Source organism: Pelodiscus sinensis, chromosome 4, assembly GCF_049634645.1.
Source record: "Pelodiscus sinensis isolate JC-2024 chromosome 4, ASM4963464v1, whole genome shotgun sequence".
NCBI classification, from domain to species: Eukaryota; Metazoa; Chordata; order Testudines; family Trionychidae; genus Pelodiscus; species Pelodiscus sinensis.
Genome location: NC_134714.1, coordinates 84338720 through 84357429, shown reverse-complemented (window position 1 = coordinate 84357429; position 18710 = coordinate 84338720). Strand labels below are relative to the sequence as shown.

Here is an 18710-nt window from a genome sequence, read left to right as displayed (position 1 = left end):
TTTTACATTCCTACTCTATGCAGAATAGTTTTGAGAGTAGAACAGCAGCATACTCAAAGCTATTCTGCTTGGCACCCCATGAATGCAATTGTCTGCTGTGAGAAGGATCTGTGATGTTTGTTGGTAGAGGAAGCAGGCTAAACCGAGCTGGATTTTCTACTCCCAGCTGAAACTTGAAGTGCTGCCAATCAAGCTTTTGTTTATAGAGAAGTCACAGCTAGAGAAGCAAGATAACATCTCTGTGCCCATAGCCAGCCTGGGAATTAATTATTCAAGTGCAAGCACATGCTAAAAGGGATTTACAAGTATTTGGGGCTCTCTTCCAAGAAGCCCATTGTTCTGTGCTAGCTCTCAATTTCTGTTCACCTGTTCTACCCCATATTGTGCAACATGGCACTGGGACAGGGTTTCTGTTCATACTGGCTGAATGAACAGTGCAGTCTGCACAAGATAGGATGCTGTGTCACTGCACAAGCCAGGAAAAACCGCTCTTTCCCTCCCCCCTCCAACGTTACAGCAAAGATTCTCATACCACCACCTCCTCCTCCCTTTTAGATTCTCTTCCCTAATGCCTCTGAGGCAGTAATACTGTCTGCACTTTAGCAACTCTGCCCTTTTGCATTTCATAACTTTCCTCATTGCATCTCATTCCACCTTCCGAAACAGGAGCTTGAAGGAATTAACCCTGCTTCTTCCCTCAGTTGTACCAATGTCTGCAGTTAAAAACTGGCTGGTTGAAGGGAAAAGCCATAAGTGGGAACATCCCAGAACCGGAATCTGCAGCGTAATTCACAGAAGAACTGAATCAGCATGACAAACAGTTAAGAGTTGCTTACATAAAAGTTTTTATTGGAAATTCTTTGAATACATGAAGTGCATTGGAGACTATTGCCAAAACAATGCAATTTAGTACCCTTCACCCAAAGCATTTGTAGGCCATCAGCTATGTACAAGCTTCCTTGACATAGTACAGGACTAAGCAGATGGCTATTAAAATTATGACATTCACTATTAAATTCTACAGCAGGCCACAGCATCAGCAGCTAGGTTCCTCTTGCAGAAGTGCTGTGAGCCAGTCATTTCTAATGAGTTGATTAGACAGAGCTGAGAGCCTAGATTCTGGAATGGAGGTGTCAAAACTCAGGATTGCCCAGGAATAAGCACACACCTCATTCCAAGAGAAACCTTTTATTGCTGTAGCTATCAAGCTATATCTTATCAACCCATCTGGGCAGATTTCCATGGGGTAGCATTAAATAGAAACCTGGTTGTGGTACACAAGTTCTGCCTTGTGAGATACAGGAGCTGTGATCTTGAAGTCACATGAAAATGACCCGAGCACAGACACTAGGCCCTGGAGGCTTTTGGGACAGCAATAGCTCATCTTCTGTGGATACCACAGCAGTTCAGTGCAAAGCTGAGAAAGAACTACAGAAGCAATGCTGCCTAAGAAAGGGTCACCACCAAGAATGCCTATTTGCTTCTTCCTAGCAGTCCTGACAATGCATGCCAGTAGCTTACTAACCTTTATGAAACTCTTTAATGGGAGAGCTCCTCCAGGCATAGCCTGAAAGTTAAAGAGCAGGGAACCAGAGCACATCCACATGCAGCTTACTACAAGACTCTGGAGAATGATCAGCTGATTAAAGGGAGTCAGGAGATCTGGGTTCTATTGCTGATGAACCTAGCATTTACTCACCATGTGACTTTGGACAAATCACTTGACCCCTGTGTGTCTGGTTTCCACAGCTGTACTGTGGGGATGCAGCCTTCTTCACAGGAAGGTTTGTAAGGAAATTGTCAGCAAGAGCTTTGAAGCTCTGTTAGTCAGTGCTATTTACAGGGACAGTGGGATTTTTTTTATCTCCAACATTTCACTTCACTGGGATGCTTTTCAGCACTGGGGCAGACAGGTGATTGGATTACTCCTTGCAAAACAAGGATCCTTTCTATATGAGAGTTAGTTGGATTGGGTGAGGGGGGCCTGGGAAGGGAGAGTTGGCAGTTTCAAGAAATTATAAAACCCCTACCCATTGCTTTAGAACATACACTAAAGCACTTCCCCAGATCATATACAACAAATGACGGTCACCACAAGGGATGGGAAAGCAAAAGAACAACATGGTAGCACCCTGGGAATCTTCAGAGCAGCAAGAACGGAGGGCTGCAGAGGTCATATGGTAACCCAAGGTCTCACGTCATTCTCTAGCAAGCCTCTTTTTCAGTCTAAGGAATTGTGCTGAACTCTGGAGGAAGCCACATCAGCCTTTTGGATCATAAGGCTGGTTACTCCACCAGTGGAAAGGAAACTAGCAAGGATCCTCACAAGACAGAGAACTCTTCCCCTCCTCTCTCTCTCCCGCCCCCGAAACACTGTCTGAGGATAGCTGGGGGACTCGCAGGAGTCTTTTCGGTTACTCAGCCCAGTTACAGGTGCCTGAAGAGCAAAGATTTGCACAAGCCCAATTTCAAGTTCCTGCTTAGTGCCAGTACACAGTATCTCCCTTCCTCAGGTGGGACAAAGGACACACAACAAGCAGAACAAACACAGAGCACTGCCAACCAATCACGCTGCTCAAGAGCAGCCCATTACAAAAATAAACTTTTAGCTAATCATAAGCCAGCGGATTAAAGAGAGTACCATCAACTTTTCAAAAGTGTGCTTCTGTGAACAAGCTGCCTCCCGGACAGCTAAGGAACAGAACAAGTTCATTTCCCAAGCCTGTCGGAACGTAGCTCTTCAGGAAGTCCCTGCCACTCTGTTGCACCAACATGTGCATGTTATTACATTTGGGCCCTGGCTGGGTGCCATGGAAAAAGCCCCCAGCACAGAACACTGTATTAGAGTAAATAAGTGTCTCTGAAAATAAATATCTTGGATTTTCCCCAACAAAGGCAGACATGTCATGGACCAGGGCTCCATGGCACAATGGCTGCCTGCAGTGACAGGACAGAATGACCCGCCCTAGTATGTCAAAATGTAACTTTAATATAGGTTTCTTTAAAAGCAATAAATATTTCCTGTTTCTTATATATTAACCATAGAGCAGCAAGGTTTGCAGAGAAAAGGAAAGATCCTTGGACAAAGAGGGCTAGTTACATAACCCTGGAGTTACAGAATTCCTATTTATATTTACAACTACATTTCAAGAGCAGCAACTACAAATTTAACATACTCTCTGGTGCCACTTGCAGATGCACCAGCACAATCACAGTCCATATGCTCAAGAAAGCCTTCCCACACAGCTTCTGTAGCTTCAAACCTGTGATTTGGACAGACACACCCAGCACAAGGCCCTAGGGAGAGAGTCTGCACAAAGACCCAATTCCTTCAAAGCAGAAAGTGAACGTATCTATAGAGGCAGCACTGTATACAGCATAAACGGGAAAGACTGCCACATCCCCTGGTGCTTTGCAGTCCACGTGCTCTCATTGAAGTCAGGATGAAACACCCCATTTCTAAGAGCTGATGTCCTGCACTCGAGATGGCTGAGTCTGCCAGTGCACAGGCCCTTTGTCCTGAGCCAAGGCTATCTATGCTTCAAGTGCAATTGCAGACCCAAGGAAAAGATAGCGTCTGGGGCCCAGATGCTAACTCATTTCTGGCAGCTCTTCATACACAGAACAAAGACTGACGGGGAAATGGGTTACTACAACAAAGCTTGATTTCTTTAGTGTTCTAGATAAGAACTCAAATGCCAGTAGGAAAAGAGGCCCAAAACTACTTTCCTGGGGCTTGGCTGAGGAGACTGACATTTGAACCTGTACCCAATATTGAGGGAGGTGATCTAACAAAGCCCACAAGACGCAGAGGAAAATGACACACGAAAGAGAGAGTAGCAGACGGACATTGCGGGCTTCCTCCTCCAGGTACTCAAGAAGCAGGACACTGCTGCTGCAATAAGATAACAGCTTTACTGCAAAGTCTCTACAAAGGCATCAAACTCTCGGACGTTTTTCTCGTGGACTGCCAGCTTCTCTGGTAAGGAATCCTGGGAAGGTAAAGAAAAACTCAGATCAGGGCTCACTCACAGAAGGCGTATCAGCCTAATCAAAAGAAAGCTATAAAACAATGGAAACATAGGGTACACGCTGGCCAAAGATCTCTACGCTGATCTGTGCTCTCTCCCCTTATACATGTACCACTCCTAGCAGAAGCAGGGTATTAAGACAGGCTCCAGAAGTGAACCTGAGAAGGGCTTTTTGCCCAGTTTGTTTTTTCTATAGAAGCAGCTGATGCAAAAGACCAGGTTGTAGTACAATTCCTTTAGCAGCTGCAGCACAATTACTCTGTCATACTATGTGACTAGAGACACTTAGCTGTCAGCATTAGGCATTATAGTTTTCCCAGGCAAAGCCATGTTACAAAAGTGGTGGGCCAATCACTGCATGTATCCAAGCAACACTCTTACTGCCTTGATTGGGAGCTTTGTCTGAATAAGGACTGCAGAATGAAGTCCAGATGTGGCAGAGGCAGCATTCAGTTCTTAGATGTGGATTCATCTAGAGAGTTGAACTATGGCAAGGTTGCCCCTTCAGGTAACAGGCAGTGGCACTCAGATGGGAGATGAGGATGTTTCAGAGCTGCCACAGACTATCATTTAATGGCAGGGTGAAGTAAAAGACACACTCACAAATGCAGCATGTGGAGTAAAAAAGTGGCACATTTCAGGTTATTTTAGAAGTGTAGGCTCCAGGGGTGGGACAGGGTTGGAACGGAGGCAGAATGTTTTCTCCCCAGAACTTTAGAGCATGGGTTATGCTCGTCTCCCAGTCCTTACCAAATTGTTCGAGAAGAGAGGCACTGACCTCCCAAATTACTTCTTTTCTGTGAATGGTCCTATTTTGTAAGGCTATGAGCTTAGCAGAGACAGGAATAATGAGGAGAAAGTACAAGACTATTAGAGCAGGGAAAAATGTTGGACAGTGGAAGAGTCCTGCAGCGGCAATGGCCTCTGGGAAGAGGATACCCAATGAAGCACACAGATACAGCCCCACACACATATAGCATAAACCAACAACTCAATGGCAGCTGAGAACGTGCACTGAGAAGGAATCAGATTGGAAGGAAACAGATGTGAGCCCTTTTCAAAGGTCTCAAGTTCTGAGATGTACAGGTGTGTTCAGCAAATTGACCGGGGACCCTGCTGGTAGGTGCCTCTGCTCTCTTACGGGATGTTGGCTTGTTCAGGGAGCTAGGAGGAAGAGAGTATTATGAGAATGTATGTCCCTCACACACCAAAATTTTCCCATACCAGATCCTCTGCCATGGACTGAGCCCCAATGTCAATGGAAAGGCTGCTGAGCTGAGGGGGGTTCTGAAACTCGCGGTAGAACGTCCCCAAGTCCATTGGAAGAATGTCATCTTTTGAGAATGCTGGTTTCTAGAATTAAAGATACAAAAATTAACCCCCATTCAGAGAGTTCTGTCAGACTTCCCACTTTGCTCTTTTCACAGACAGAAAGCACCATCTGCTACCAGCAAACTCCTCAAAATTACAGCAACAAATATAAGTCAAATAATTGAACAGCAGCATCAGCTATATCCCCTGCCACCAACAGAATGAGTGTTTCCCTGATGAGCTCATGTGCCTCTAAAGCACTACATTTCCCTAGACCCTGCTTTAGGTGTATGGGACACAGGGACAACACAAAAACAGGCCATCATGGATAATGGAGAAGGAAATAATATCCTCAAGTTGTGGGTTTACAAACATAAGTGCCTTTACCATTTTTTAGGATGCCCAGGGCCCCTGTCCTTGATGTGGGAGCACAATGAGCTTTGGTTTGAAGAGAATCATCTATTTTCATTTCATCATCACACAAACACGTAGCGCCCACCCCAAAAGAGTAAAGCACTAGCTTGGGCTGATAGAGGACTGCATGGACTTACAAAGTCAACCATGACAAAGTCATCATGTGTGTTCCCAGTGCTGCTGCCACTGGAGCCCTCTGAGTGCAAGCTGCCCTGTAGAGGAGACTCAACATCTGGGGAGTCAGGAGGATTCACCTGCCCAAGAAACCAGAGTTCATCAGTTTCAGGTCCTGTCACTCAGCCCATCTGTGTGATGTGACAGCATAGCAAGAAGCACAGTGACAGATACAAGAGTGTGCAGACACGAAGCACAGACTAGTGGGGGCTGTAAATCTGCTGTTTCTATCTCTGGAAAGCCCAAACTCTGGCACACAAGTGGTTGTTAGAAACCAGCTGATGCAAGTAGCTGGTTCTTTGGTCAGAAGAGGCATGCAAAGCTAAGTTAGGAAGGATACATCCATATTGCATGATCCATACTTGAAACATATGGATGGCTCAAGAGGGGCAGGGGGAGGTCTTACCATGGGGTCATTATCTTCCAGCTCAACATTCTTGGGAGCAAACATGGCAAAAGGAATGTCCAAGCTGGCCATGGTTACCTGGAGAGATTCAATGGGCATAACATCAGCACTTCTGTAAAAGTCTTTGCTTATACAGGATGCACCATCTCATTGCAAGGCTTTATGTCAGGATCTGCTAAACTTTACCCAATCAAAGTCATACTGGCAACATGCCAGGAACCCAAGGGCTACACTTAGAGGGCATAACATATGACAGGTTGCTGCCAACTTCCTCTTTAATACACAGGTGTGACCCGCAGAGCCACCAGGCCCAGCATGCAATAAAGCACTGCATTCAGAGACCTATAGTCCTTACACAGCTCTGACTTCCCATTTCCTATGGCTGCCCTCGTGACGTAGGATTTCCCCCTCTGTCCAGCAATGGAAAAAAAGAAACAGCGGCATGACAAAAAGTGCACCCCAAGTCCACAGCAGAATGGTCACTGCAAATTACCTGATTAATGGGTTTGTTGACAAAGGCCCCCACCTTCCGGACAAAGATGGTCTCCAGGAGGTCATGTGGGGAACCACTCTTCCCTTCGCTGCTGTTTGATACTGTTTCCGTGTCCTCACTAGGGAAGAAGGTGAGAAGTGCTGATGGCTCATTGCACATAAACAATAAGACAAACCACATTCTTCTGATAAGATTTCCTTGTTTTTTAGGCCCTCGCCCAGAGCTGGGCAGGTGAGGTGGGAGAAGCACAAAGCATCCCTGTTCTTGTCAGAATTTTCCCTTCAGCCACCAGGATGCAATAGGGACTGCAAAGCTGCAGAGCAGCTTTCTGCTTGGCTCTGAGAAGGAACCAAGGAACCATCCTATCAGTACGGCAGAAAACCTTAGGACAGGCTGCTCAGAAGAGGTGAATGAGAATGGAAGGGAGTTAATTTTAGAAATTACAAGAAAGCCTGAGCAGTTCTTGCCAATTATTCTTTCCGGAACATACAATTCTTGGATATATTCCCTGTCAGGAGACCGTGTCAGGAATCCCAGACCCCATGACGCGAGAGTAGTCCAATAGTACAGCAGCCAGTGCCAATCTGATTAATTTTCATTGGGTGGCTTATTCAGTATATTCTCAAAACCTGATTTTCAAAAGTATTCAGAAGCTCTAAAAATCTGGGCCTCAGTCTTCCGGCAGGCTTTAGCCTTTTGATGGTGACTGGTTAGTTAAGGAGCATAGGACAGTGCATTAGTGCTACTGTAACAAACTGGATTTTTTTTAAATTGAGTAAAAAGCCAAGTTGGTTAAAATGTTTTCTATGGCAACTGTCCCATGGCCATGAGAGGAGATGGAACCACAGGGGAAAAGGGGTTCTGGAAACACAAACAGGAAGAGCTAACTGGCTGAAAAGGAGATTAGGTTTTCATGCAATTTGGAGTTTAAAGTTGCATTGTTTTCTGTTCAACAAGGATTCCTGCCCCCAAAGTTTCTTAATATAACAGTTAAATAGCTGGTTTCTATTACTAATGTTTTATAACAATTCAGAAGAAGCCTTTTTTTTGGGAGGGGGGGGGGGGGGGGAAGAGAGAAAACATTTACTACAGTAAAACTCCGATGGTCCGGCATCTGATGGTCCAGCACTCCTGATGGTCCGGCACCATCAGGAACCCAGAAGTGCTCCGGGCAGCCAGACAATTGGATCTGCTCTGCCCCCAGCTTCCCCGATTCAGCCGCTGCTAAAACTGACCAGCAGCTGAATCAGGGACGCCTAGGGCAGAGCAGCTGGAGTGCTGCCGGGTAGGTCCTGTAGCGCTGCCCTCTGGGGCTGCAGGACCAACCCGGCAGCACCCCAGCTGTCCCCGATTCAGCTGCTGCTGAAACTGACCAGCGGCTGACTCCAGGAAGCCTGAAGCAGAGTTGCTCTGCCCTGGGCTTCCTGGAATCAACCCCTGATCAGTTTCAGCAGCAGCTGACTCGGGTAAACCTGGGACAGAGCAGCTGGGGTGCTGCCGGGTTGGTCTCGCAGCACCAAGGTTTGGCACTACCGGACCAACCCAGCAGCGCCCCAGCTGCTCTGTCCCAGACGTCTGGATTCAGTCGCTGTTGAAACTGACCAGCAGCTGACTCCAGGAAGCCCGGGGCAGAGCAACTCTGCCTCTGGCTTCCTAGAGTCAGCCGCTGATCAGTTTCAGCAGCAGCTGACTTGGGGACACCTGAGGTAGAGCAGTTGGGGTGCTGCCAGGTTGGTCCAGTAGCGTCGAGGAGCGGTGCTGTGGGACCAACCCGGCAGCACCCCAGATGCTCTGCCCCAGGCGTCCCCAAGAGCAGCTGGGGTGCTGCCGGGTTGGTCTCGCCGCGCCAAGGGTCGGCGCTACCGGACCAACCCGGCAGCACTCCAGCTGCTCTGCTGCAGGCGTCCCCGATTCAGCCGCTGCTGAAACTGACCAGCAGCGACAGAATCAGGGACGCCTGAGGCAGAGCTGGACTATCGGAAGGAGGAACTATGAGGGGTCTGGGGTAGCATCGCCCCCCACCCCATCCCAGACCCTTCATAGCCCCCCTTTCCGATAGTCCGGCAAATCGGATAATCCGGCACCCCTTGGGTCCTAAAGGTGCCGGATTATCGGAAGTTTACTGTATTGAAGCCACCTCATCTTGCTGTTCATGAATCAGACAATTTAGAAGTAAAGCTTCAGTACTCAAGGTGCTCAGGTACTATGAGGGCCACAAAGTAGAAGAGATAGACCAGATCTTTAGGGTGTTTTTCAGTTTCTGTGCTCAGAATGAAAGCTGCTGACTTCTTTAAAGGTAGAGCAGCCAATCTAGTATTATTGATAGATATAAAGAACTGCCCTTCAAATGTTTAAAAGAAAAGTCAATTTTAAATGTGATTCAGCTTTACACAGTCAAAGATGAACGATTAGAAGTGTTGCACCTCCTACCAAGACCTACCTACTGGAAGGAGTAGCTGCTGAGTAGAGGGCTCCATCCAAAGGAGTGCACATTGCCATCCTCTCATGGTCAGCCTGAGTGCCATGCGCTGGCTGGCTAAGAACTGGGGGTATCCCACCCTCCTTCCCTGGAACAATCAACTAAAGTGGAAAGGAATGACCAAGTTAGAGATCTTAAGACTGATACAGCAACACACTACAGCTCTACAGTGGGTTCTCTCATGCTGGAAATAAGATCTTTTTGGCTCACCATGGATATGCTCTGACTACACCCCTGCTAGAACACAGCAGTGATCTTCCGACAGGGAGCAAGAAAGGGGAATTAATGTGAGAGGGGACTTTCCCAATGAGAGAATTCATATAATTTACTTTCTAATTCTTTCTGCCTCAGATTTGGTGCCAATTTTCCAGACTCTTGTCTTACCCTGTTCTTAATGCAATGTCTCCATTCTACCTAGTGGAAAAAAATTGATTGAAGTCCTACTTCAGATGAATCCAAGAGCCCTACGGCACTACTTCCTGGCTTATTTGCTAGCACCATGTTCTTTTAATTTCTCCAGGCCCTTTGCACTCTTGATGTAGTTGCATGCAATATCTTAGCTGTGTGATGCTTAGTCGCTGCAGTGCAAGCCACACTGATTCTTCCAATCTCTAAGAGTACCTGATGAGGATGTGCCGCATTCAAACCACCAGCAAAGATTACTGGATACCCCATGTCAGCTGATCCAACTCCCAGGGCAGCAGGCTGATAGGAAAGACGAGAACTGGAGAGCTAAGAAACAAGAGAAAAAAAAATACAAAGGGGGCAAAGGAAGAGGAGAGAGAAAGGGGAGAGGGAAAACCCCACAGTCTGAATAGTTATCAGAATCATGGGAGATAGAACAGGAAATGTCACAGAGGCACAGTGCATGCATGGCGCTAGGCTAGCAGAGTGTCTCAAAGTTTTGATTTAATGTATATAGTTTAAAACAAAATCAGCCTTGTAACAGAAAGAGGAGGAAGATTTGGCCTAAAAGCAAGCCTGGTTTCTAGTAGTGAACAGGCAGGCAAACAACCTCAGTAGGCTGGAGTGGGAGAGAGAATGTCAGGAAGGCCTGCAGTACAGCTCTTGCATCACATACTGGAGAAAAGGACAGGTGCAACCAGTTGTAAACTCACTGAAAAGCCCATATAAACACTGACATTTAAAACCCACTTCCTTATCAAGGAATCAAGCTCTCCTCATACTCACTGCAAACAAAGGGTGATGTAGCAGGAATGAAGGACACGCCCCCCTACCTAGTCAAAGGAAACAAACCTCTCTGTAATGGCTCTCCATCTTACTAGCTAAAAAGAAAACCAGCAGGCTAAGCCCCAGGAGATTTCCTCTCCCAGTATCCCAAACTCAACCAGAAATATGAGCACCATGACTACAGCAACACTGCAATTCACAAGTGAGTCAATATTCTTAGGCTACGTCTACACTATGAGATCTCAGCAAAAAATATAAAAATGAGCCCCTCATTAGCATGAGTTGTGATCTCATTTGCATCTTTTCTGCTGATCTGTTTTTTTCACTGGGTTTTTGCGCAAAATCAAGCAGTGTGGACCTTTTATTTTTGTGCAAAACCCCCTTTTTCTGCAAGATTGGTATACCTCCTTTTTTGGGGCATAAGGATCTTGCAGAAAAAGAGGTTTTTGCACAAAAAGAAAACGTCCACACTGCTTGTTTTTGCACAAAAACGGATCGGCAGAAAATATGCAAATGAGATTGCAACTCATGCAAATGAGTCCTTCATTAGCCTATTTTTGCTGAGAAAACTCATAGTGTAGACATAGCCATAAAGCTGACATTTTTGAGGTGGGGGCCTGACAATTTAAAGGCTGCTCACAAAGATCAGGCGGCGCTTATAGAGTCTGGGTGAAGCTGGATGGAGTGGTCTCTTCTCATAAACCAGGCAGGTCCAGTCTCAAGAACTCTTATTTTGCTAGAAGTATCATCTGATGCTATACTTCGACTTGCATAGAGCTTTCCACTTCCCAGAGTCCCCAATATGCCTCAGGGACTCTAGGGGCCTTTCCCCACTGAACTGGCCAAATATACTCTCTATGTCTAAGAAGGTCCCTGCAGACATTCCTTCCGACTATACACTGTCATTTTCTGCAAGTAAAAACATCTATCACCTTCTCACCAGACACTGTCAACGTCAAATTTAATTAGATAAAAGTAGCTTCAGTCCCTGCAACTGCCACCAAGACCCTCAGCAATTTTTGTGATTTTATAATAAAATGATTCTCTCCCCCGTTGCTGTGTATAAGGCCCATAGATACAGGAGAAACCTATCTGACTATTCAGGAGAGACATACAAAACAAATAAACAAAGTAGAGAACAGACTTTTTCAAGTACTCTTAGCTGTTACTTGTAACACTCAGAGATCAAACATTTTCAGACAGCCAGTGGGATATTTTCCAGTAAACTGTGTCTCAGCTTTAACATTCTAAGAACAAGCACCACTTTATAGGAGGTGCAAGTTCCAGAGCCAGAGGCTATTCTCGACAACATTTTTCAGCACTATCCACTGATGCTGGTTGTGTCAGATGGGTAACAGATAATGATCTCTAAGTTCCTGCAACTGAAACACATGGGTAACAACAAACATCCTGATTGGGGAAGAGAACTAGGCCAAGATCCTCAAAGGTATTTAGGCACTTAACTCATATTGATTTCAAGTGGAGTTAGGACTTAAAAACCTTTTAGGATCTGAAGTGAAACCCTGTCTTTACTGAAGTTGGTGGCTAATCTCCCACTGACTTCAGAGGGGTGAGGATTTTACTTCAGATGTTTGTACTGAAATGCTTCAAAACACAGTCAAAATTGGTGCTCAGTTCCTTTTTGCTCCTCAAGACCCTTTCATAGCTTTGCCTCCCCCCTTTTACTTACTCCCTGCCTACTTCATGAGCAGAGCTGGAAAAAGCTTCTCTCCAGGCAGTCAACATCTGTGGTCTCTGGTATTACAGAAGGTATGCTGGGCCTCCTTGACTACAGAGGTAAGGAAAGCTGCTTCTTTCCCAAGACCCTACCACGCAACAAAGCACTGTGCACTTTTCTAAATGAACTTCTTCCCACTGCAATTGAACCTTCACAAGACACTCCTCCCCATCCCCAAACATCTTAAAATGCATGCATTAGTCGTTACCTATATGGCAGCTGCGCAGCACTAGATTGCAAGTGGTTTTTATTTTAAAGAGCACTAGAGCACGCATTTGAACAAACAAAAAACTCTGCCATAAAAAGAATCACAGACACTGCAAACAGATCTAACTAGAACAAAGAGCCTATTCCATTTTAGGCTGACCAGCTTCTTTAGCCTAAGGAAGCAGCAAACAGATTTATTTCCCAATGCATACTCTGGACAGTTAAACTTGTACCTTTCCGAATTTTTAAAGCACTATCAGGCCATAGATATTGTATTCTATTGTGAACTCACTTGATGTGAAAAGGCCAGTCCCATCATAGGGACCTTCAAGGTGTCCATCACCACAGGAGGAGGGGTCTGAAAATGTGCCTTAGTGACAGTAAAAACACACTGTGCACGTACATGGACACACAGAGGAAAACAAGAAAGGAAGAAAGAGAAAAGACTTGAGAGAAGAATTGAAAAGAGTTGGATGAACTGAACACAGGTGAGGAGAGTCAATGACCAACCAGAGCAATCTGACAGCTTTATGCATGATAAAATTCTCAGTACTGCTAGACATTCATTGAGTTTGTAAAAGGTTCAGAGGAGAAGCTGAGTTAGTCTGCAACAGGCAAAACTTAAAACAACCAATAGTCTAGGTCCTGTAGGACATCAGCTCTTAGTCTTCAGATGAAAAAGTGGGTTGTGCCCACGAAAGCTCATGATGCCTTCTACATGTTCTGTTAGTCTTTACAGTGCTGCTAGACTATTTGTTGTTTACGGGTTTTTTGGAAAAGGAGTCAGTCTTGTAGTAAACCAGTCCCCGTCATAACTCCAGAAAAAGTTAGACATAAGACAATTGCCAAACGCTCCATTCTGGGGCTTACTAGGACTGCTAGCCAGTTCACAAAGACTAGGCTGAGAAGCTTTTAGGAACAGCTGAGATAACTTGTATCTATTCAAAATCTATCTATATTTTGATAGTCTCCATTTCATATGTAGCTGGTCTTCCAAAACTGTAAAGGGCAGGGAACATGTCTGTGTGCGCCTGTGCAGTACCCAGCGCAATGGGTCCCTGATCCAGGCTGAAAGCTTTGGGCACTATTATGGCCCTTAAGTGCCTCAAAATAAAAATTGGCAATTTGTGGCATTAAAAACGGTCTAGAAGAGGTGCTTGAGGTGCAAGGAATGTGCAAGGGAATCCTCTGTGCCTCTCACCACACCAGTTCTGTCTCCAGGCTTCCTGGCAGCATGGTTCCATTGGAATTACACTAGTGGATACAATCCCTGACCACTTTGGTGTTCTTCACAGAAAATACAATATAGGGTAGGTCTGCATCTTTTCCGGTAAGCTCTGTAGGGCTACAGAGAGGATTTGTCCTGCAAGTCCTGTGTTTACCCACTTCCACCACACAGATCCCTGGACAGCACTACTTGAGAGCCAACACCAAAGAGTGGCTGAGCCTCCCTTCCATTTAGTAGGAATATGGAATACAGCGGAGGGGGAACACAATCTCTAGGTACAGGGTAGGGTCCATTGTGCACACAGTTCTCAGTACATGATCTGGACCTTTAGGTATTTATACATATATAAAGACGGTTTGTCTTTTTTCAACATATATTGTCCCTATATAGTGCCTTTTTAAATGCAGCCTTTGGCCAGAAAGGTTGACAATTGCTTTACATCTGATCATACTGTGTATGTAAATTATAAACCATGGAGCAGTAGTACCAGAGGCTGCTGTTGGTCACCAATCCGCAAAGCACTGGTGGTTTCATAGAGTTTTTCTTCTGAGATTAGAAAGCTTCATGCCCTCCAGAAGGGCATCCAATGGCAAGTGATTTAGCACTATTGTTACTGTTATGTAACTAACTCTAGCTATGAGCCAACTGACACAGGGACCAGTGAAAATTTCCTCATGAACATTAATATGTATTAACACCATTTATTAAAAGGCAGAAAGCATGGGGCTCTGCCTCAAACAAGTCTTTTGTGCTGGACATGTAACAGATAATAGCTTTACTTCCTCAGACTTACAATGAGCACTCCCTGGCTGATTCAACACTGCTGGGTGCACCCAGTCATCAAATATCAGTGAGGCACACTAGAGGCCTCCATCCATTTATCACATCAATCAACTTGAGGCAATAAGTGACCCCAAAACAAACTCAGTCAAATGAAAAAAAAAAAAAAAATCTCAAACTGCATTTCACTCTTGTCCACAGCAACAAGGACACAGAAAAAATGGACTGCAGAGCTTAAAGTTCATCAGAGCTACTTAATTTTGTGGACAATTAGACAATGTTCTTGAAATTTAAAGCTGCAAGAGAATAAATAATCCAACCAAGATTAGTTAGAAAACTACAGAAGTTACAGGCAGGAAAAAAAAAAAAAAAAAAAAAAGTGAAATTTGGGGAAGTGGGAAGACGACGATGCTAGAAATGTTGAAATTGTTTTTATTTTACAGGTTCAAACTGGACCCGTTTTCTGTTTTTTGCATTGTTTTCAGGGATATTTTAAATTAAAATTCATGCATGTGTGTCCATTTATTGAAAAAAAAACTGTTTGTGGTAAGAAAATGCAGATTTCAATTAGCAAAATTGATTAAAAAATGTTAAAATGTCTCAAATATTTGCAAAACACGTTTAACAAACTTTTTTCCATGAGCAATTTAAAAATGATGAAAATGACCCCATAGCAAATGGAAAATTTTAATCAGCTCTAGAAAAGACCTCCTAGGTCCCATATATAATTCACTCCAAGGATCGATGAAGAACAGTTCCTCATCAGGTACTTGCTAGCGTTTGTCCATCTAGCTTTATATGCTCCGAATGACAGGGCATTTACCCCTTTCCTAGAATAGTTCCACAGCCTAGGAGACTAGAGAGTGAGGTTAGTGTTCTCCTGATATTCCAGAGAACTCCCTTCCAATTCAAGCTTATTACACCTAGTTATACTGCCTGGTCCTATCTGTTGGACATATTGTAGACTGCTGTGTTCCTCTTCAATCGCTGCTTAGCCCAGCCACATTATTTACTTCTTTCCTCATAAATCAGTTCCTTCTGTCCCCTGGAGTGTTGTTGGAATTAGCATCCACCTGGGTCTACAATGAGGGGAATAAAGTCTGGGCAATACTTTTGCATGCATAAACAAATTTTAATTACAGAGACCGAACACGCAGCATACTGCTATTTGTTTGTACACCTGCTACTTCAGAGAACATATGCTGAGCTGCACTAAAGGGAATGAATTGTTCAACTTGCCTTTGGGATTGAAGGAGCTCATTTTCTCCTACCTGAGATGGAGGGGAGGTGGAGAAAGAGGTAGTGCATACTTCCTGGGAGTCTTCCACAGATGGGTATGTTGCACCATTGTCCTCACCAGTCGTTCTAGAGCAGCAAGGAGACATTATACGATAGGAATATTCCACAACACAAAAAATGATGAAAAGTTTCCATAGGTTCCAAGACAAGAAAGGGCCATCTAGTCAATTGAATGAGACTTAGATGTTGCAAGAGGACTAAGAGTATTTGAGTGGAGTTGAAAGAAAGAATTAGGATGGGGCTCTGATCAGATGAAATACTGAACTGTGGGGCAGCACAGCTTCACAGGTGATTAATCAGTCCTGCCCAGTCAGTCAGCTCTGTGCATGGAGCCCTGAGCCTCTGATTGGGCAGGGCTCATTAATCATTGGTGAAGCTGTGCTGCAGCTTAGAGGGAACACTGGCTCTGATTCTTTCTTCGGCAGGGCTTGAAGAGAACAGTGTCAGGAGTTTCAGTTCTGGCTCTGAACTTTCCGGAGGTTCTCCCTGAAGGAGGAAGAGGTGCTTCCTCCTCCATCTCATTTCTGTTTCCAAATGAAAAAAAATTCAATATACTCGCTAACAGAACCAGCTTTGATGCTGGCAGAACTCCTGCAACCAATAGCAAATATGTGCCATTTCTCTTCATTAGATTATCATCACGGGAATTTTAGAGGGGGCAAGCTTCATGCACTTATTTCCTCCATGCTTACTTACATATGGATCCTACTGCTGACAGAAAATCTCAATCCTGTGGGCTTTCCCACACCGACACAAACGTGTGCAAATTCCTATAGATGCATGATTCCAGGACACCAGGTTCTGAACCAAGTGCCTGGCACAATAACTGATGCACTTTCCATTCTGTACAATGTGTAATCAAGTTACTCCATCACTGACAAAGGAGATTGCATGTGCCTGCTAAATGATCTAAAATGCTAGAGCAAGTAGTTAGGACTATTGAGAATCCTCCGCAACTAGCAGCACTCAAACCTCCAAACCTGGGGGAGGAAATAAGAGCCTTTCCTCACATGCCCCATTTCTAATAAGAGTGACACTGATCCTATGGTCCTACTCTATGCCCAGTCAACAGGTGCTAGAGAAGGCTCTGTACTTGGGCATAGGAATGCCTTAATTCATAGCCTATGACCACACTCTCTGTTTCCTCACCTGTAATTGCAGGGGTGCATGGGCGAGGAGCTGGGGTAGGGACGGTCCACAAAGTGATCAATGATAATCCCCATGATAGGTGGGGTCCTCTCAAACTGCCTGTAATGCAACAAGCAAATGATGTTATTGATAAGATTGGCCTCCCCTCTCTACTGTGTCCCCACTCATTCCCAGAGAGTCCCTTGTATCTTAATGGGGACCAGACCATCACCACAATTCAACCCTGCAACTCCAAGCATGAACCAGTGACATGGTACTTTGGAGTGTGGCTCCGGGCTATCTAAATACTCCCTCTCTGCATGGCTTGAGAATCAGTGAGGATGTTCAATATGGGAATACCTAATCTGGAATGAGGAAATGTAAAGAAGTGATTTAAGGGCTTAGGGAAAAAGAGGTTCAACGTTGTTTACTTGGAAGATGCTTTTTTTAAATGCTGGCCACATTTCCTCACCTAGTTGACATGAACGCCAGGTTGATTCTGTAGGCACAAGACAGAGTGATGGTGCCCAATGGGGTACCCACTGTTCCAACACGGACCGTCTGGAAACCTAAAGAAGTAGAAGAGTGGTTATCAGTTTCATTAACTACTTATAAAATGGTCATAAATGTTGATTCTCTACACCCCGTTTGGTTTATATCTTCCTAAACTCTGTCATTAATCCCTCCACTTCGACTTCTGAACAAATTCTAACAGAAAGGGAAAACATCAGCAACATGCTGTCTTGTGATATCTGTGTGATTATCACCCTCACCTGCAATTTCAGTCCTGGCTCAACTCACAGTTTTGCTGATGCCCTTCATTCCTGAATAGCGTCACAGGAGGCTATTCTAGTCCTAAACTTTACAGATACACCTCAGTTCTTCTATTTTAGTCCTGGACTAGTAGAGTAGACGTGACTATCACCACGAATGTTGTCAAAATTCTAAGAATAGGCCTGTCTGGATGAAGTTACCTTGAGTCAGTAGGGCTTCTAATTCTAGGGCTAAGGTTACCAAGGGTAGGGGTCCTCACACTACAAACAGACCTGTAGTCATTAGGGATTCATAGCCAGGGTTGCCAAGGACCTGACTTCCGAGGCTGGAGTTAGGGTTTCTAAGGGTTGGCCTCTCCAGAGTAGGTTTAGGTCTGGGTTCAATAGGGCTCACTGGCCTAGGGTGAGGGTTACTGATATGGATCCAAGGGATAGGATTATGCCTGGGATTGGTAAAGATCCCTGGGTGAAGGTTAGGAAATGGTTACTCAGGAAAGGCATGTTGGGGCTAGTGTTACACCTGCAGTTAATAGGGCTCCCCAGGATTACTAAGGGCAGGACTCCCTGCCTAGGCCTATGGCCAGCAGAGACCCTCAAGCTAGGGACAGGGTTACTAAGGGTGGGACTTTTCAGGCCAAGGTTATGTCTGCAGTCAGCTAGAGTAGGGTTAGTGGTCTCCAGGCTAGGGTTAGGGCAGGAGTGAGGAACCTAAGGCCTGGATGCAGTCCCTGACTTGCCTGAATCCAGCCCCTGTGGCTCGTGGCTCAGGGCTCCCCCGCAGCATTGGGAAGCCCATGGGACCGGAGCACACCAAATCTTCTAGTCTGGGCCCTACTAGGCTCTGGCATACAAGGGGAATAGGGGAGTCTCTCTCTCTCTCTCTCTGTCAGGAACCACATTAGTAAAGTTTTTTTTTCCTTTTTTGCTTTTCGCGTATGTGGCCCCCAACTGATTAGAAACCCCAGGTTAGGGTTTCTAAGGGTAGGCATCTCCAGGAGAGGATTAAGCCTTTGGCCAGTATATATCCTCAAGCTAGTGTTATAAGATTACTAAGGGCA

General features: G+C 45.1%; 1 protein-coding gene across 10 annotated transcripts in view; it reads right to left on the bottom strand.

Annotated features, from left to right (window-relative positions):
- Window positions 1-828: 828 nt before the first annotated feature.
- The window catches only part of ATG13 (autophagy related 13), a 45085-nt gene continuing 27203 nt past the window's right edge, over window positions 829-18710 (bottom strand). For 3 of the 10 annotated variants that reach the window (XM_006117294.2, XM_075927607.1, XM_006117292.2), the window contains 11 exons: window positions 17352-17448; window positions 16901-16999; window positions 15724-15817; window positions 12737-12835; window positions 9930-10040; window positions 9270-9409; window positions 6830-6947; window positions 6337-6414; window positions 5894-6010; window positions 5256-5384; window positions 829-3992 (listed from right to left, as the gene is read on the bottom strand). In XM_006117294.2, coding sequence (XP_006117356.1) covers window positions 3915-3992; window positions 5256-5384; window positions 5894-6010; window positions 6337-6414; window positions 6830-6947; window positions 9270-9409; window positions 9930-10040; window positions 12737-12835; window positions 15724-15817; window positions 16901-16999; window positions 17352-17448 — 1160 coding nt within the window. In that variant the 3' untranslated portion in view covers window positions 829-3914. Of the gene's footprint in view, window positions 3993-5239; window positions 5385-5893; window positions 6011-6336; window positions 6415-6829; window positions 6948-9269; window positions 9410-9929; window positions 10041-12736; window positions 12836-15723; window positions 15818-16900; window positions 17000-17351; window positions 17449-18710 lie in introns of all 10 variants that reach the window. The other 7 variants (XM_006117293.2, XM_075927606.1, XM_006117296.2 and 4 more) reach the window with 7 other exon arrangements.